Source organism: Salmo salar, chromosome ssa05 (assembly GCF_905237065.1).
Source record: "Salmo salar chromosome ssa05, Ssal_v3.1, whole genome shotgun sequence".
NCBI classification, from domain to species: domain Eukaryota; kingdom Metazoa; phylum Chordata; class Actinopteri; order Salmoniformes; family Salmonidae; genus Salmo; species Salmo salar.
Window position 1 is genome coordinate 54,959,229 of NC_059446.1, and position 20,441 is coordinate 54,979,669.

At 43.3% G+C, this 20,441-nt stretch overlaps 2 protein-coding genes across 2 annotated transcripts; one reads left to right on the plus strand and one right to left on the minus strand.

Moving 5' to 3' along the window:
- Positions 1 to 3,263: 3,263 nt before the first annotated feature.
- On the plus strand, positions 3,264 to 8,001 carry LOC106605140 (proline-rich nuclear receptor coactivator 2-like). The gene is made up of 3 exons (XM_014200491.2): positions 3,264 to 3,724; positions 4,351 to 4,569; positions 4,987 to 8,001. The coding sequence occupies exon 3, from the start codon at positions 5,013 to 5,015 to the stop codon at positions 5,481 to 5,483; it is 471 nt and encodes a 156-aa protein (XP_014055966.2). The 5' UTR covers positions 3,264 to 3,724; positions 4,351 to 4,569; positions 4,987 to 5,012; the 3' UTR covers positions 5,484 to 8,001.
- A 7,707-nt stretch (positions 8,002 to 15,708) lies between these two features.
- srr35 (35 kDa SR repressor protein) lies at positions 15,709 to 19,963 on the minus strand. Its single transcript, NM_001173914.1, is given in 5 exon segments — positions 15,709 to 16,546; positions 16,726 to 16,776; positions 16,909 to 17,098; positions 17,387 to 18,544; positions 19,827 to 19,963. Coding segments are annotated over 2 exon segments (348 nt in total). The 5' UTR covers positions 19,892 to 19,963; the 3' UTR covers positions 15,709 to 16,546; positions 16,726 to 16,776; positions 16,909 to 17,098; positions 17,387 to 18,261.
- Between the last annotated feature and the right edge of the window lie 478 nt (positions 19,964 to 20,441).

A 20,441-nucleotide genomic window follows, 5' to 3' on the forward strand; every position in this document is an offset into this window, starting at 1 on the left:
CCTACCCTGGGCCAATTGTGCGCCGCCTTATGGGACTCCCAATCACAGCCGGATACAGCCTGGATACGAACCAGGGACTGTAGTAATGCCTCTTGCACTGAGATGCAGTGCCTTAGACCGCTGTGCCACTCGGGAGAATTTACAGCCCTGGGTTAGGAATAGAGGCCCTTTAAGCCATGCACTGTAACTGTGTGAGTTGTTGATTTTAACACGTAACAGCTGTCCAAACTACAGCCTTCCCTTTCTCCCCCAACCACCTGTGGAGTGAATTACCCCGCAGGCAGAAGGAACCAAGACAGCAATCAAGAAGCCCAGACTGGCGACTCTTTGACCAGGGAGAGAAACGAATGGCCAAAACAACAACGTGTATGTGGTGATGGCCAATCAGGCTCCGTCCCCAATCATAGTTTCATGGGTGGGTAAGGAATGGACACCCTTCCTGCTGTTCTCAAGGTTGACCCCAATTTCAATAACTCGGCCTGCAGGTTTTGATCTATGTATTGTCACACAGCGTGAAACCTGAGGATTTGGGAGGGGGATGGTGATACGTGGGCCCTTTGTTAGCAAGTAACCGCTGATAGTCATTTGCCCAGACTTGAGAAAGCCTGTTGCAGCTGCTCTCTTCCTTTCACATGAATCACCACCCACCCACTACTACAGGAAATTCAGTTAAATGTTGTTTCTTTTTTTCAAATACGAGATAAACCATATTAAATCCATAATAAAAAATAAATACAAGCCACTATAAATATCTTAAGATTTGCTGTTATATTCAGGAATAGACAATGTACAAATCATTACTGCCACTGAGTTGGTTTTGTGATGACATCTGAGATTACATAATACTTATTCAAATCAAATCAAATTGTATTAGTCACATGCGCCAAATAGAACAGGCGCAGACCTTAGAGTGAGCTGAGCTGAGCTGTTAATGCTGAGCTGTTAATGCTTACTAACGAGCCCCTAACCAACAATGCAGTTTAAAATAATATGGATAAGAATAAGAAATAAAAGTAATTAAAGAGCAACAGTAAAATAACAATAGCGAGACTATACACAGGGGGGTACCGGTACAGAGTCAATGTGTGGGGGCACAGGTTAGTTGAGGTAATATGTACATGAAGGTAGAGTTATTAAAGTGAATATGCATAGATGATAACAACAGAGAGTAGCAGCGGTGTAAAAGAAGGGGGGCAATGAAAATAGTCTGGGTAGCCATTTGATTAGGTGTTCAGGAGTCTTATGGCTTGGGGGTAGAAGCTCTTTAGAAGCCTCTTGGACCTATACTTGGCGCTCCGGTACTGCTTGCTGTGCGGTAGCAGAGAGAACAGTCTATGATTAGGGTGTCCCTCTGACACCGCCTGGTTCAGAGGTCCTGGATGGCATGAAGCTTCGCCCCAGTGATGTACTGGGCCGTTCGCACTACCCTCTGTAGTGCCTTGCGGTCGGAGGCCGAGCAGTTGCCATACCAGGCAGTGATGCAACCAGTCAGGATGCTCTCGATGGTGCAGCTGTAGAACCTTTTGAGGATCTGAGGACCCATGCCAAATCTTTTCAGTCTCCTGAGGGGGAATAGGTTTTGTCATGCCTTCTTCACGACTGTCTTGGTGTGCTTGGACTATGTTAGTTTGTTGGTGATGTGGACACCAAGGAACCTGAAGCTCTCAACCTGCTCCACTGCAGCCCCGTCGATGAGAATGGGGGCGTGCTCTGTCCTCTTTTTCCTGTAGTCCACAATCATCTCCTTTGTCTTGATCACGTTGAGGGAGAGGCTGTTGTCCTGGTACCACACGGCCAGGTCTCTGACCTGGCACCACACGCCGTGCAGTCATGAGTGAATAGGGAGTACAGGAGGGGACTGAGCACGCACCCCTGAGGGACCCCTGAGTTGAGGATCAGAATGGCGAATGTGTTGCTATCTACCCTTAACACCTGGGGGGCGGCCCATCAGGAAGTCCAGGATCCAGTTGCAGAGGGAGGCGTTTAGTACCAGGGTCCTTAGCTTAATGATGAGCTTTGAGGGCACTATGGTGTTGAACGCTGAGCTGTTGTCAATGAATAACATTCTCACATAGGTGTTCCTTTTGTCCAGGTGGGAAAGGGCAGTGTGGAGTGCAATAGAGACTGCATCATCTGTGGATCTGTTGGGATGGTATGCAAATTGGAGTGAGTCTACGGTTTCTGGGATAATGGTGTTGATGTGAGTGCTACGGGTCGGTAGTCATTTAGGCAGGTAACCTTAGTGTACTTGGGAACAGGCACTATGGAGGTCTGCTTAAAACATGTTGGAATTACAGACTCGGACAGGGAGAGGTTGAAAATATCAGTGAAGACACTTGCCAGTTGGTCAGCGCATGCTCGCAGTACACGTCCTGGTAATCCGTCTGGCCCTGTGGCCTTGTAAATGTTGACCTGTTTGATTTAAAGTCTTACATCGGCTGCAGAGAGCGTGATCACACAGTCTTCCGGAACAGTTGGTGCTCTCATGCATGTTTCAGTGTTATTTGCCTCGAAGTGAGCATAGAAGTAGTTTAGCTCGTCTGGTAGGCTCGTGTCACTGGACAGCTCTCGGCTGTGCTTCCCTTTGTAGTCTGTAATGGTTTGCAAGCCCTACCACATCCGACGAACGTCAGAGCCGGTGTCGTAAAATTCGATTTTAGTCCTGTATTGGCGCTTTGCCTGTTTGATGGTTCGTCGGAGGGCATAGCGGGATTTCTTATAAGCTTTCGTGTTAAGAGTCCCGCTCCCTGAAAGCGCAGCTCTACCCTTTAGCTCAGTTAAATTAAACTACTGAACTATTGAGTCGCCAATCATATCATAATCTCAGTAGGAATTGATCTCTGACAGATTTTCTTTCATAAACTAGGTTTCCATGCAATTGGCAACAGATTGTCATACGAATATTCTAAAAAAATAAAAAAACATAAACAACATGCGGATTTTCCCACGACTTCTGTTTCCATCAGATTGACTTGTTGTTGTTGTTGATAAAAGGCTGTGCGTGATGACGTAGTGCACATAAAAATTACTTTTGCTGTTCAATTCCCATTTACCGAATAAAACATACTATTTAAATGGGTTTCCATACAATTTCCAACTCTACTGATGGTTTTGTCACAACACATTTCCGTTATATAGCGAATGTGCCCACTCTGGTCCTGGCACATGCACTCTAGCCAACAGCTAGCATAAAAAGGTTGGATGGAAACCTGGTTAGTGTAGGCTACTCATATCATGAAATATTTGGTCAATTGTTTATTAAGAACACCAGCATTAGCTTTTGCCGACACAGCAGCTATTGAATGTCAAGTTTGAAGGACAAATGTCGATTTGTTTTATTTGATTTGAATCTAAAGGGTGGTTTTCTTTATGTTTTTACCAGTTCTTCGTGGAAATACCCTCAACAAAGGAAGCTTAGGGCGGGGGGTTTCTTTTGACGTCAACAGTCTGGCAACAGACATGAATGCGTCTGTGTATCGCCTCTCCGATTGGTCCTTCCGTCACATAGCTGTTGTGATTGGTGAGAGCTCAGCTAGCGCAGTTACATATACCTGCGCGAGCTTCCATTTTGTTGCAAATCAGACAGTCGAGAGGGATTAGAAGTATACACATCTTTTACACCGTGTAAGGTCCACACATTTCGAGATTCTCCACCCAAAGATTTCAGACTTCAATTAAAAAATCTCTGACAAACGGCTTTTACCAACCAAGCCTGAGGAAGTCGGTAAGAGCCGGTGTTGTGTTTAGCTAAATTGGCTAAGTTCATTTAGCTAGAATTTGTGACGCCATACATATGAGTGGTGTTCTTTGTTTTGCTGCCAGATAAGTGACCTAGATAGACCGTATTTACTTACAATGATGATAATAACCCTGAATACATAACTTTAGTATAGTAATGTTAACAAGCACACATTACGGTTAATCTAGGCGTATTTTAAAAATGTATACAGCTAACGTTCACCAAGCTAGCTAACGAAGACGTTCGCATTCTTCGAAGCCAGTGAAATGATTATTAGTTGTTTACGTGGTGGCTTTACATAGCTAAACATGGACGCTAGTTAACTACCTGCTTTATTTTCCATTAAACGAATATCCATTATTTTACTACAGTACCAGTTTATATGAATTTTACCTGACAGTTGCTACTTGTAGAATGTTGTTAGCTCGCTGGCTAACATTATTAGTTGGCTTTGTGACGATGCATGTTTGGCACACGAAAGCTGGCCCCATTCTCTGTTTGTAACATCAACAGTTTACATTCTTGGCTTGTTATCGAACACTGCGCGAGCACTATCGTGCTATTTTACCCGAAGTATTTCTAAAAAAAAATAAAAACATTGTATTGTTTAGATCGCCGCCTTGGAGCATTTTCGTGCGCTGAAGTGAATTGATGTTCTACTCGACTTCACGGGAAAACGACGCTCATTGGCACATGACAACTCCAGATCTTGCTGGACCTAAAAGTGCAGCGAGAAGGAGATCGAAGACTACGTCGAGGACCTGGAGCCCAATTGGAAAGGAGAAATTAAGGATACATCTCTGCACATTCAACTTTCTAACAACAAAGAGGTAGGCAACGGATGCGACACCGTTTTCCAGTCGGGTGGGGGAAGGGCTGAGTTTTTGCACATAGACAATTGAGTTCTTTGAAGTAGATTCGGGTATGCACATTTTTTCCAGAAGTTCTGTTAATTCTATTTTGCCCGTCTTAAATATAAATCAAGCATTATATATATTTATTATAGACAACCGGGGGCAATTGTCATTTCATTTTTGGGCAGCAGGTAACATTAGCCTAGCATTAAGCGCGTTGGGCTAGTAACTGAAAGGTCGCTGGTTCGAATCCCCGAGCTGACAATGTGGAACATCTGTATGCCCTTGGGCAAGGCACTTAAGTTCTGGATAAGCGTTTCTGCAAAATGACTAAATTGTAAATGTTAGAAATGAATTGCTTCAAAGTTTTTTTTACTTTGTCTTCCTCCTTAGGTGACACACTGTGTGAAAAGTACAGTATGGGAGGTGGAGAGAGGTACAACATTCCAGTGTCCCACCCAGAGCGCCCATTGCCCAAGAAGAACCATCAGCTGGGCCGGGCCAAGCAGAGAGTTGTCCGCGATCAGAATGGAATGACAACAGTAGCATCCTCAGGGGCGGCGGGAGGTCCTCACCAACATGGCCACCGCAAGGGCGCAGCCTACCCCTGGTTTCCAGAGGCGCGGCTGGCCGCGTCGGCTGAGAAGAAAAATGCTTCTGTCCGTTTTGCCAACGCCTACGATCAGAATTGGGAGGGCGCTGTGTCCCACCTGAACACACTTCTGGCTGCCCAGTGTGGCGGCCCGAGCTATGCAGGGGCCAAGTTCAGCGAGCCACCCTCCCCCAGCGTGCTACCCAAGCCCCCCAGCCACTGGGTCCCCATGGGTACCCGTGACAGCAGGGAGATTATGGCCTTCCAGCTGAAGAGCCTCCTCAAGGTGCATGCCTAGAGATGGACTCCCATAACCTGGTCTTTCAAAGCCAACGTGTGAACGAATGCCCCTCTGAAGACTCCTGCCTGCCTAGAATGCCCCAGCGTTGTAATACACTTTTAGCTATTTTAGATTGAGGTCTTCGCAGGGTGGGAGGCATTTTGCTGGGAAATCTCTCTGCAAATGTTTGGCACCCTTTTTTGTTGAGAAACCACAGATATTACAGCGCTGCAGCCTTGTCGGTGGGGGAGAATGTTCTCATTGGAGTCTGTTTCTGTCACTAACGTTGAACTGGATATCCTTCGTATTCGTGCTCTGTTCTTTTATTTTTTGTTTTGTTGTTTTTTTGTTGGCCGTTATAGCAAGTCTGTGGGCTTCTCTTCCCAAACGGTAGGGTTGGATATTGTTAGTATTCACATGTTCATGCGGTCTCATTTACAGTCCATTTCTGTGGGCAGGTAATTCTTACTTTGGCACGTTAAGTTCTGTTAATCATTAAGGATTTCACCTCTGACAACCTGGTGCTGCCTGAAGCACAATCTACAATAGTAGCATTTCTTTTTAGTTTGACTTATTATTTTCCATCTTGTTTTTGGGGATGTAAAAGCCACTGTTCTGCAGGGAAACCAGAGCTATCTTTCAGGCGAGAATCAGCTGTAGTAGTGAGTACAGGTCACAAATATAACCTCAAACTGAAGTGTAGAGGCCATGGCACACAGGCCTTGGACGTTCAACTCCTGTACTTTTTTATTGCGCTGTGCGCACTGCACTATGGCAGTTGTGCTGGTCCAAGGCCTGCAGCTCTATCATACAATTATTTTGTCTATTTGTGATGTAGTTAATCAATGAGTCAGTTTTGTCTTAACCAAAGCAATGTCTTTTGCTGTGATTTTTTTATATTTTTTTCTCTCGCCATCTCTCCCTTGTATGTCTGACGTGGTTACCAGTGCCATATCAACCACGTTGGCTTGAGTGGCGCAGGGAATTTGTCCTCTGGGTCACTTTTTCAATGCAATCAGTACTGCTATTAGCCACTTTCAAACTATCTCCTTCCCTACTGAAACCCCACCCAGTAAACAATGCGGAAGAGGGCCAGATTCAACAGGGATGTGGGACTGTAAGTTTCGCAACCTCGATCTCCTGTGTCATGGCCCTGTTTGCTGTGTGGCAGTTTCTTATGAGGAAGTGCAAAGTTGAGAGAAGTGCGTAATGTGGCACAGAGGACATTAGGCGCAAGGCCAGTGTGGATCTGTTTACATTTAAAGTCTCCAGCAGCAATCTCCAGATACTCACTGCCTCCTGCACCCTACTCTTGCACTGCAATCAAAATTGTTTTCAGAAGTTACAGGCTGAGAGGCCCTTTATATTGGTGGGTGGTTAATTGACTATCTCCCTCTAGGTTCTAATTTGAGGGGAGGCAGTCTTTTATTTTCTTTGCAGAATGGGAACTGTAATGGCCATCTTAGAGACGACAAAACGGAGCTCACGAGCTTGAAATAAGTTAAAGAGCCATGTAAATAATGAAATGTATAAAAAATACTTGTAGCATATGTACATTTAGCAGGGTGTTTTTAAACCTGCTTGATAAAGTATTTTTTAGTAATAACACTGAATGTATAAGTCATGCTAAGGACATGTCTTGACTTCAAATACTGAATATTTTTGTAAAAAAGAAATCTGCCTATAGCATTTGTCAATACCCCTGCACTGTGCAATTATTGCCAGTAATCTTGCACATAATGTTTTTTATTTTGTATTATGCACAGTGTAGGGTAAAAAATGCAGTGTGCAAAAAAACGTAACTTACATTTGACCTTTTGAGTTGACTTCGATATGTATGAATTGTTAAATTATTTTAGTTTCCAGGTGTGCTACAGCCTGAAGACAGCCACTGTGGGCTAGTTTCCCAGACAGATTAACCCCAAACCTGGATTAAAACAACTATTTCAATGGATAGTCTCCATTGAAATTATTTTTTTATCCGGGACTACTTATGATCTGAATGGAAAATGTGCCCTGAATTGAGTTTGTCAACTTGATTGTGCCTACATTTTAACCCAACATTGCAAACTTCTGTTGTTGAATCAACATGGACTTGTATTTTTTGATTAGGTAATGTTATTCATTGACCAAAAATGTATATCTTAAAACCACCTTCAATTATCTGCTGTTCTTCTGCTAGAAGATAATTGAATTTGGCCCTATGTTATTGTGAAACTGTTTTTCATCTGCTTTTGTTTTGATATCTGTGTTTTTAATGCATTGCTGTTTATTTTTAAAACAAAGATGTCCTGTTGGTTTCTGCTAATGATTCATACATGTATAAGGCTCTTCATCCTAAATTTGAAACTGAAGGGTTTCTCAACAAATTGGCTTTTAATTTGTCCCATTTGTTTACTGTCACCAATGAATATGAAAATATGCCACATGTCCAGACTTGATTTGAATTTGACAAAAAAAAGAAACTCGAGCACTACTTTAATTGGTCTAATCAAAGTAACCCCCAAAAATAAAATCCCTTCCCTTTTCCCCCCTACTTTGTGTCTGTGTCTTTTCCTGAATGTGCTCATTATTCCAAACCATTTCCCACATTTAGTACAGCCTACTGTATTTATTTGAAACGGTTACACATGGTTATATTGATGATTACACATTGTCATAGAATATTCATATCCTCAGCAAGTAAGTGAAGTTAACTGTAGCTCTCCTGTCATGAAGTGCTTTCAGGCTAGTTAAGGATCACGTCACCCTACAGTCGTGGCCAGAGGTTTTGAGAATGACACATTTTAATTTTCACAAAGTTTGCTGCTTCAGTGTATAGATATTTGTCAGATGTTACTATGGAATACTGAAGTATAATTACAAGCATTTCATAAGTGTCAAAGGCTTTTATTGACAATTACATGAAGTTGATGCAAAGAGTCAATATTTGCAGTGTTGACCCTTCTTTTTCAAGACCTGTGCAATCCACCCTGGCATGCTGTCAATTAACTTCTGGGCCACATCCTGACTGATGGCAGCCCATTTTTGCATAATCAATGCTTGGAGTTTGTCAGAATTTGTGGGTTTTTGTTTATCCACCTGCCTCTTGAGGATTGACCACAAGTTCTCAATGGGATTAAGGTCTGAGGAGTTTCCTGCCCATGGACCCAAAATATTGATGTTTTGTTCCCCAAGCCACTTAGTTATCACTTTTGCCTTATGGTAAGGTGCTCCATCATGCTGGAAAAGGAATTGTTTGTCACCAAACTGTTCCTGGATGGTTGGGAGAAGTTGCTCCTGGGGGATGTGTTGGTACCATTCTTTATTCATGGCTGTGTTCTTAGGTACAATTGTGAGCCCACTCCCTTGGCTGAGAAGCAACCCCACACGTGAATGGTCTCAGGATGCTTTACTGTTGGCATGACACAGGACTGATGGTAGCACTCACCTTGTCTTCTCCGGACAAGCTTTTTTCCGGATGCCCCAAACAATCGGAAAGGGGATTCATCAGAGAAAATGACAACCCCAGTCCTCAGCAGTCCAATTCCTGTACCTTTTGCAGAATATCAGTCTGTCCCTGATGTTTTTCCTGGAGAGAAGTGGCTTTACTGCCCTTCTTGACACCAAGCCATCCTCCAAAAGTCTTTGCCTCACTGGGCGTGCAGATGCACTCACACCTGCCTGCTGCCATTCCTGAGCAAGTTCTGTACTGGTGGTGCCCCGATCCCGCAGCTGATTGAACTTTAGGAGACGGTCCTGGCGCTTGCTGGACTTTCTTGGGTGCCCTGAAGCCTTCTTCACAACAATTGAACCTCTCGAGTTTCTTGATGATCTGATAAATGGTTGATTTAGGTGCAATCTTACTGGCAGCAATATCCTTGCCTGTGAAGCCCTTTTTGTGCAAAGCAATGATGGCACGTGTTTCCTTGCAGGTAACCATGGTTGACAGAGGAAGAACAATGATTCCAAGCACGACCCTCCTTTTGAAGCTTCCAGTCTGTTATTCAAACTCAATCAGCATGACAGTATGATCTCCAGCCTTGTCCTCGTCAACACTCACACCTGTGTTAACGAGAGAATCACTGACATGATGTCAGCTGGTCCTTTTGTGGCAGGGCTGAAATGCAGTGGAAATGTTTTTTGGGGGGATTCAGTTCATTTGCATGGCAAAGAGGGACTTTGCAATTCATCTGATCACTCTTCATAACATTCTGGATGGAGTATATTCAAATTGTATGATGGCAAACTGAGGCAGCAGACTTTGTGAAAATTAATATTTGTGTCATTCTCAAAACTTTTGGCCACGACTGTAGACCCACTACAATTTGCATACCGCCCCAATGGATCCATCTGGACAAGAGGAACACCTATGTAAGAATGCATTTATTTTTTTACTACAGCTCAGCCTTCAATGCCATGGTACGCTCCAAGCTCATCATTAAGCCCTGGTTCTGCACCCCACCCTGTTCAACTGGGTCCTGTGCTTCCTGATGGGCTATCCCCAGGTGGTGACGGTAGGCAACAACACCCCCACTACACTGATCTACAACACAGGCCCCGGAGGGGTCCCATACTTCCTGTTGACCAATTACTGCGTGGCCATGCAACTCAATCAAGTTTGTAGACAACACTAGTGGTAGGCCTGATTACCAACAATGACGAGACAGCCTACAGGGAGGAAGTGAGAGCCCTGGTGGAGTGGTGCCAGGAAAATAACAACGTAAACATAGGAGCTGATCATGGACAGCAGAGGGAACACGCTCACATCGAGGCCGCAGTGGAGAAGGTGAAAAGCTTCCAAGTTCCTCAGCGTATACATCACTGACGATCTGAAATGGTCCACACAGACTGAGGTGAAGGTGCAACAGCATCCTGTCGGGCTGTATCACTGCCTGGTACAGCAACTGCACCGTCCGCAACCGCAGGGCTCTCCAGAGGGTGGTGCAGTCTGCTCAACGCCTCACCGGGGGCATACTGCCTGCCCTCCAGGACATCTACAGCTTCTCTCTCAAAGCCATCCGACTGCTAAATAGCCATCACTAGCCGGCCTCCACCCAGTACCCTGCCCTGATCTCAGTCACAGGCCGGCTTCCACTCGGTTACTCAACCCTGCACCTTAGAGGCTGCTGCCCTATGTACATAGACATGGGACACTGGTCACTTTGTTTACATACTGTTGTGCCCATTTAATGTGTATATACTGTATTCTAGTCAAGTCTATCCTATTCATCTATTGCTGCACATATACTATTCTTTCCTACGTATTCTTCAGATTTACTACATATTATATCCACACTGTCCATAATATCTACACATCCGATCACATACAGTGCATTCGGAAAGTTTTCAGACCCTCAGACGTTACAGCCGTATTCTAAAATGGATTAAATCATTTTTCCCTCAGTCTACACACAATACCCCATAATGACAAAACGAAAACAAGTTTTTAGACATTTTAGCAAATTGTCAGTATTTTGTTAATTCACCTTTGTCAGCGATTACAGTCTCGAGTCTTGTTGACTGATGCTACAAGCTTGGCACACCTGTATTTGGGGAGTTTATCTTTCTCTGAAGGTCCTCTCGAGCTCTGTCAGATTGGATGTGGAGCGTCGCTGCACTCTTGAGCACTCTGGAGCAGGTTTTCATCAAGGATCTCTCTGTACTTTACTCCATTTCTTTCCCTCGATCCTGACTAGTCTCACAGTCCCTGCCGCTGAAAAACATCCCCACAGCATGATGCTGCCACCGCCATGCTTCACCGTAGGGATGGTGACAGGTTTCCTCCAGATGTGATGCCTGGCGTTAGTCAGAGTTCAATCTTGGTTTCATCAGACCAGAGAGTCTTGTTTCTCATGGTCAGAGAGTCCTTTAGGTGCCTTTTGGCAAACTCCAAGCGGGCTGTCATGTGCCTTTTACTGAGGAGTGGCGTCCGCCTGGCCACTCTACCATAAAGGCCTGATTGGTGGAGTGCTGCAGAGATGGTTATCCTTATCCACAAAGGAACTTGAGCTCTGTCAGTGTGACCATTGGGTTGTTGGTCACCTCTAAGACCAAGGCCCTTCTCCCACGATTGCTCAGTTTGGCCGGGCGGCCAGCACTTGGAAGAGTCTTGGTGGTTCCAAACTTCTTCCATTTAGGAATGATGCAGGCCACTGTGTTCTTGGGGACCTTCAATGCTGCAGAAATGTTTTGGTACCCATCCCCAGATCTGTGCCTCGACACAATGTTGTCTCTGAGCTCTACGGACAATTCCTTCGACCTCATAGCTTGGTTTTTGCTCTGACATGCACTGTCAACTGTAGGACCTTATATAGACAAGTGTGTGGCTTTCCAAATCATGTCCAATCAATTGAATTTACCACAGGCGGACTCCAAGTTGTAGAAACATCTCAAGGATGATCAATGAAAACAGGATGCACCCGAGCTCAATTTCGAGTCTAATAGCAAAGGGTCCGAATACTTACGTAAATAAGGTATTTCTAAAAACCTGTTTTCGCTTTGTCATTCTGGGGTATTGTGTGTAGATTGATGAGGATTTGTTATTTATTTAATCCATTTTAGAATAAGGCTGTAACGTGAAAAAAGTCAAGGGGTATGAATACTTTCCAAATGCCCTGTACACACACACACACATATACAGTACCAGTCAGAAGTTTGGACACCTACTCATTCAAGGGGTTTTCATTCTCCATTTTTACTATTATCTACATTGTAGAATAATAGTGAAGACATCAACACTATGAAATAACACATGGAATCATGTAGTAACCAAAAAAGTGTAAAACAAATCAAAATACATTTTAAATTTGAGATTCTTCAAAGTAGCCACCCTTTGCCTTGATGACGGCTTTGCAGTAACTGGGTGTCCATCCAATTGGCGAAAGATTTTCATGCGAATATTCGCATCATTTTCCCACCAGTACTTTGTTTCCACCAAATGGAGTGGTTCCGTATAAAATCAGTGCGTGATGACCTAGTGCGCAACAAAATATACTTTTCACTTCAATTTTCATGCACATCTAAAGTTCAATGTGTTGCCATTGTATTTTCAACTCAACTGATAGTTGTCACAAAAACTGTTGCGTTAAATAGCAAATGTGCCTACACTGGGCTTGGCATGGTTTGCAAATACAGTGGGAGTTGTCTAGTTGAGTTTACAGATGAGAACGAGAATATTTGTATCTGTCAAACGGCAGTCAAGTACCGATCATGTCACCAGAATAAGACCCTCGATATTTATTGGAAAGCAGCAACAACCTCATCACCGTGCACTTTCACCATCCTGTGAAGTATATAATTCATCTGTGGCCTAATAAACTGCATGGTTTCCCAAGTCATAATGGGAGGACCACACACCATATCATCACGTGACTCCAAATTTACTTCAATAGGAGTTATTTAAAAATGTTATGCCGCCGTTTCCAGCATAATTAATTTTACCCACACAAAAAGATCCCATCATGTTGAAACAAATGAGCTGACCGGCATTTAGAAAATTACAATGAAACTCTACTCGCATAAAAACTGGATGGAAACGTGGTTGACAGTGACAGTCATTTCCATCAATATACAAATAGCCTTTGCACTTGCCTGTCTGTACAGCAGTGGTAGTCAGGGCGTTATTACTGACCAGGAGGCCCACGACCCATATTATTATTATTTCCGGTGGCAGGTGGGAAAGACCCCAAAAGCGTAAGTCATTGCAAAATGTGTAGAAAAGCAGGTGATTTGCTTTAAAAATACATTTTCTCTGTCTCATGGAAAAATGTGTACAATAGCGCTAGTAGTCATTCCATAGCCAAAAAGTTCAAATGAGTTGTACTTTTGACGGGCCGACGGCCAATTAGAAAATAGGGTATTTTATACATCACACTCCAGGGGTGTTTCGGGGGGAGTTGGGATATGCAAAAAACACATTTCCAATTCACACATGTGTATTAATATAGACTTGTACATTGTGTGAAATAGGACTAATTTAAGCACCCACCCACGCGCAACATCCATTCAATTTTGGTGTCCGTTCTCCACGGATCAGTCTGGCCTCGGCCTAAATAATCAGTAACAATTTAACATGGATAGTGTTTTAGACGTTCTAAACCAACAATTAGTGGTGGGCCTGGACCATCAATAATAATTTGGAATGATATTTATATTGTTTATCGACACCAGCAAGGCTTTTAAAATTCGGGTTATTCTTCACAATGATGTAAAAAAAAGCACACGACTGTTCCTGCAGGCACAAAACCCTCACAGACTTTCTCTTAAAAGCCTGCTGATGGGCTATCGACTGGATGTGATTTCCCATTGTGTTCAAACTGGTTACGTAGGTTTATGCTAGAACATTCACACCTGGCACCAAAAGGCAATCCACAAGCAGTTGTCTGGACTTCACAGAGCCGTGGAAGTGAAAAGAAAAGTTAATGTTAACTCAGTTGCACATTTGCCATGTATTTTAAACAAACCGATATCAAATGGAAAAATGCAACTGATAATGGTGCCCATCAGTAGTAACAAAGTTCTCAGTAAATACACTATATATAGAGAAGTATGTGGACACCCCTTCAAATGAGTGGATTTGGCCATTTAAGCCACAGCCGTGGTTGACAGGTGTATAAAAATCGAGCACACATCCATGCAATCTCCATACACACACATTGGCAGTAGAATTGCCTTACTGAAGAGCTCAGTGACTTTCAATGTGGCACCATCATAGGATTCCACCTCATCAAATTTCTGCCCTGCTAGAGCTGCCCCGGTTAACTGTAAGTGTTGTTATTGTGAAGTGGAAACGTCTAGGAGTGCTGAAGCACATAAAAATCTGTCCTCGGTTCCAATATCTCTGGAAGCAACCACAGCACAAGAACTGTTTGTTGGGAGCGTCATGAAATGGGTTTCCATGGCCGAGCAGCCGCACACAAGCCTAAGATCACCATGCGCAATGCAAAGCGTCTGCTGAAGTGTGTAAAGCTCGCCACCATTGGACTCTGAATCACACTTCACCATCTGGCAGTCCGACGGACAAATCTGGATTTGTCGGATGCCAGGAGATGCTAACGGCCCGAATGCATAGCGCCAACTGTAAGGTTTGGTGGAGGAGGAATAATGGTTCCAGCTAGGCCCCCTTAACTCCAGTGAAGGGAAATCTTAACACTACAGCATACAATGACATTCTAGATGATTCTGTGCTTCCAACTTTGTGGCAACAGTTTGGGGAAGGCCCTTTCTTGTTTCAGCATGACAATGCCCCCATGCACAAAGCGAGATCCATAGAGAAACGGTTTGTCGAGATCTGTGTGGAAGAATTTGACTGGGCTGCACGAGCCCTGGCCTCAACCCCATCAAAAACCTTTGAGATTAATTGGAACGCCGAATGCGAGCCAGACCTAATCACCCAACCTCACTAATGCACATGGCTGAATTGAAGTCCCTGCAGCAATCTTCCAAAATCTAGTGGAAAGTCTTCTCTGAAGAGTGGAGGCTGTTATAGCAGCAAAGGGGGGGTACCAACTCCATATTAATGACCATGATTTTGGAATGAGATGTTCGAAGAGCAGATGGCCACATACTTTTGGTCATGTAGTGTATATTACACAAAAAAATATTACCAATAGGGTACATTTTAAAACTTTACAGGTAAGAAGTCAGACAGAATTAAACCTATCCAACAATACTTTTATTTGGTAAACCACCCAGCTCACCCAAAAAATTGATCGCTCCTACAAACCGTGGCTTGCTATATAAAGCATGCATCGAGACATTGTTAAATTGAACGTTAGGATGGACAAAACGAGTAACCTAATCGACGGAGAACGGAATCTCAGAATGCACAACTTGTTGATGCTTGTCACTGATGGGCTATACAGCAGACAACCACACCGGGTTCCACTCCTATAAGTTAAAAACAAGAAGAAGAAGCGCCTCCAGTGGGCACACGATCACCAACACTGGACAACTGAGTGGAAAAACAGCACCTGGAACATGACAGCGAGTTCATTTTACTTAGAGCATCTTTGGGATGAGATTGAACGGGCTGTTCGCAGCATGAATGTTTGCGTGATGTCTCCAATCTGCGAGATGCCATTGCACCAGCAAGGTCCAAAATCCCTGTGGAACACTACTGACACCTTGTAGAACGGCCCGAAGAATACTGGCTGTTCTGGAGGGGAAGGGGGGGGTGGGGCAACACAGTAATGGATAGGTGTCCCTAACAAACTGTCCGGTGTCTCATACTTTCAAGGGAGCGACATCTTTGTACAACTCGGATGATTAGAAAAGTTAAAACATAACATTTTTAATCCACAAAAAGAAAACACTGCTGCTCGATTTGAACACAAAAAATAACAATTGATCAACAAAAAAAATAAATGCAGGAGATTTTAGCAACATCAAATGTACAAAAATAATAGCAGTTAACTTGATGGCTAGATATCGCTGCTAACTCCAGATTTATAACTTCTCTTTTCTTATAAATGGGTTTTTGGACTCTTAACCTCTTCTGTAGCCAGAGGTTAATACCCGTTAGCCCAAAACTGTACATTTGCATTTCATAGTTGACCAATTCTTATGTGCTGAACTTAAATCCATTGGGTTCTCAATTAATAGAATTAAACCGATATGAATGTAAATTGAAGACAGCCAATGTTTTTCAGAGGTGAATGAAACTGAACTAACATAAAAAAGTACTATCCATCTGTAGGGACAACCAGCTCTCCTGTTGTATGGCATCAGCCCAGAGATATCATGTTAACTCAACTAATGAACCGAGGTGGGGTGTGTAATAACCACTCCCTAGATACCATATTCATATGTTGTAGTGTTGAACAAAAACACCTTTAGCTACAGAATAACAGGGTTTGAAGGTGGTGGGGTCCTAGGATCTGGAGCGAGATCGGGACACAGATCTGGAGTAGGAGCGTCGACAGGCCTGTTTCTGGGAGCCAGAAGAGGGGTGGAAGTCCTTGACGGGGCTGGGGGATTTGGACTGAGACTTTGTGTCTTTGGGCCTGGATCTGGGAGGAGAGGGGGAGCGGGATGCGGAGCGGTTACGAGACGGGGGTGCGTGGTGCATCCTGTGGTGTTCACGTGGAGGGCCCCTGTACCTGTAGAAAAAAGGATGATGGCATATGAACAGAACAATCAGTCAACACACTAATGAATACACTGACTTGACAACAGTGAAGTGTTTGTAAAAACAAAGGCCTATGCATTATAAATGCAATCTCACTGCACTGTGTCGTGTTAGACAAGTCAGAATAATGAGTCGTATATATTGGTCTACCTGTCATTTTCATGGCTTCTGCTTCGCCTGTGCCTGCCATATGATCGAGAGCTTTAGAGAGAAAAGTAAAAGTAAGAACCAGTCTTTATACAAAGGCATTTCGGTCTGCAATGAAAGCCCCTTTGGGAGGATTACTTGACAAGCGAAACGGTGGTTTAGTTTCAATGTCACAGAGGAACTCACTCTCTAGGGCTCTCCGACCTCCGAGGACGGCGGTCGCAGGAAGGGCTGCGTGACCGGCGCCTTTCATAGCTGCGACTGCGAGAGCGTCTGCGTCGGCCATCGCCGCGTTCGTAGTCGTCATAGCGGGAGAAGGAGCTGCTGCGGGACCCTCTGCGAGGAGAGCTCTCCTTAGTCTTCATCTGGTTGGGGGCTGGAGGGACAAGAGTTATTAAAATGAAATACTGGGCACAGGGATAGTTGAGCAAGAAGGGTTTTAAAAATAATTTTGCATTCAGGTTGGCAATGATGTCACTAGTCTGAGAGACCCGAGTCAAGATATTACCACTAAAAGTGAAGCTGTAGGCCTAGTTAGACTTTCCTACTTAGATTCTTGGGTAAACTGTTTCGACAGTGAAACTTGAAATTCTTCACATTGAATTGATTGGTAGGTAGTAAATAGTGCATTCATACAGGGCACCTAAATAAAACCCATTCTTACTTTTTCGGTCACCCTGTGCAAACTGGATCTCGATCTGTCGACCACACACCCACTTGTGGTCCAGGTTGTGGAGGGCATCCTCTGCATCTCGCACGTCCTCGAATGTGCTACAGACTTAAGGCTTTTTACTTTCACTTGTGGAAATGGGGAGACATGTATGCACACATACAACTACGAAAGTATTAAAAAAATTCAGTAAAGAGGCTGGACGCTTCAAATTGCTAAGTCAATTGTGTGCCAACATGGGATAATAGTAAGCTAAAAGATTAAAAACATGAAGCTGAAACGTCTGTTCAAATTTCGTGAGGAAACGAGAACAAAGGCCATACAAATGCAACATTGAAATCTTATTTCAGTAAACTTTCTTACAATTAAAGTTAGAATTGTCTTGCCCTTTCGTACACAGAACACACAGAGCAAAAATGTCTGGAGGTGAAGAGCAAGGGTTCTATTTGGTAGGATACAAAACATTAAGCTTGTTACCTTTAACATGCTTGACCTTTGAGCTTCAGCTTGACCTTTATGCTCTTTAACTGCTTGGCAGAAGAACTTGAGATTTCCGGCTTGTCTTCGCCCAATACATCCTTTTATTTTCCTTTCTTTGGTAGACAAACGGCTGCCTTCGTGCCCTCTTTTCGCCTCCTTGTATCTTCGTGCTTTAACTTTGCTCTTTGTGTTCTTCTCCCACTATTTCCTGTTGCCTGAAATCATTATGGTCCCTTTGGCTTGAAACTACACTACACCAGTCTTTACATTCTTTGTTGGGGTTTCTCCAGAACTGTACGTCTAACATTTCTAGGGTAACAGAAGCAATTTTAGTTAGAAGAGGAGATGTTGATTCATGTCTGTACACATTTTACTGTGTTTAACAACATTCAATGTTCCCCTCCCATAAACCAGTATAGCCTACTTTTATGACAAATATACGATACTTCAAAACAGTAGGCAAACTCAAGACGTGTGACATTGTCAATATGACCCCACGTGTGAATAATAATAATGCACCGAATGAAAGACATGTTCATTAATACATTACATGAGTATAAAGGATATTGAATGTAAGCAAATCCTCTTGGTCGCCGTGTAGAGAAGTCAAGTGGAATGTAGACATCTACAATAGGCCCATAACGACCAAATTCACGGCGTAGTTCCTCTGGCCTAAAGTGTTATGAAATGACAGGACATTTCATCTAATGGCCAGCGAAGTTCAACCCTTTTGGGCTAACATTAAACCAGTGTGATTCAAAGTTCAAACCTGCAACTGTGGCCAATAACCTTCAGATTCAACTAAATTGGCTTAATACTTACCATTGAAATAGGGGTATAAAATGTGACATTGGACAAGAGGTATTTCATGCATTACAAGCTAGGTAGATGGTAGCCTGAGTGCCAGTCTGTTTGTGCCATCATGCCAACTCCTGTCACTTATTGTCATGTTTGGCATGCATGCCAATTAAGCCCAGGTACTGGTTCAGCCAGTTCCATGATATGGAGTTGGAAAAAGAGCATAAACAGTCAACCAGTGGTGTAAAGTACTTAAGTAAAAATAATTTAAAGCACTACTTAAGTACTTTTTGGAGGCATCTGTACTTTCATTTCATATTTTTGACAACTTTCACTTCACTACATTCCTGAAGAAAATAATGTACTTTTTACTCCATACATTTCCCTGGCACCCAAAAGTACTCATTACATTTGGAATGCATAGCAGGACAGGAAAATGGTATAATTCGCGGACCTAAAGAGAAAATCCCTGGTCATCCCTACTGCATCTGATCTGGTGGACTCACTAAACAGAAATGCTTTGTTTGTAAATTATGCTTGAGAGTTGGAGTGTGCCCCTTGCTATCAGTAAATACAATTTAAAAAACAAGAACATCGTGCCGTCTGGTTTTCTTAATATCAATAATTTTTTACTTTTGATACTTAAGTATATTTAAAACCAAAATATTTTTTCTCAAGTAGGATTATACTGGGTGACTTTTACTTGAGCCATTTTCTATTAAGGTATCGTTACTTTTACTCAAGTATGACAATTGGGTACTTTTCCCACCACTGCTGGCAACCTGGCAGGTAGAAAGATACCCAGCTAAGTTAATTTATTCACAGTTGGTTCAAACAACTCCTGTTTTTGTGCAAACCATTCCATTTGGTGCAAACTCATGTGCAGCCTAGCAGACATGCTAACGTTAGCTTTGATACAAAGCTTAGCGAGCTAACGTTTTCTGATAACTAGCTTAGCTATCCAACTAACGTTAACATTTCCCATCATACAAACTAAAAAGCAACTGGCAACACTTAGCTACAAGTTTTCATTGTAAATGCTAGCTAGCTAAAATCAGTAAACACAGTTTAGCCACCTAGTTAACGTTGCTCGTTAGCTAGTGCTAGCTAGCTACTGTACTACCTCGCACGCCCGAATGATTCAAATCATAGCTACCTGGATTCGTCGGAGATGTTTCTAATGAAGAGTGATGGGTTAGGGGGCCTCATGTACCTAGCCATTGTAAAATATTGTTGTTACGGTTGAAATTGCTGATATAATTTAATATCAGTAAATTATACGACTTGTTCTAGCTGTAGCAAAAAAGCAGCGAGGTGGTCTCGTCTATCGGCGAACAGAGGCCAGCGCGCAGGCTCAGATACCATTGTTTTAGCCCTGCCCACCAGGGGTGGCCTGGCCATCTGGCATTTTGGGCAAGGGCTGTTTAGATGTTAAATGATGAGTAACCACGGTCGGCCCGCTAATTAGGCACGATTAGGGGGCCATTGAGGAGGGCAGCATTTTCTGAGCTAAACTGACCAAGACGCACCTCCAACAACAACACATAAAACCTCACATAACCTCGTAAATTCAATCTGGAGTGCCAGGGACACTCAGAGTGTGCTCTGGGCATTTGTAAATTCAGAGTATTGGAGAGTCAGAGTCAGATTGTCCTTTAATAAATTCAGAGCATTTCGCTCTCAGAGGCACAAGTTGATCCGAGCGTTCTGACCACTCAACCTGTTTTTGCTTTGTCATTATGGGGTATTGTGTGTAGATGAGTGGAAAAAA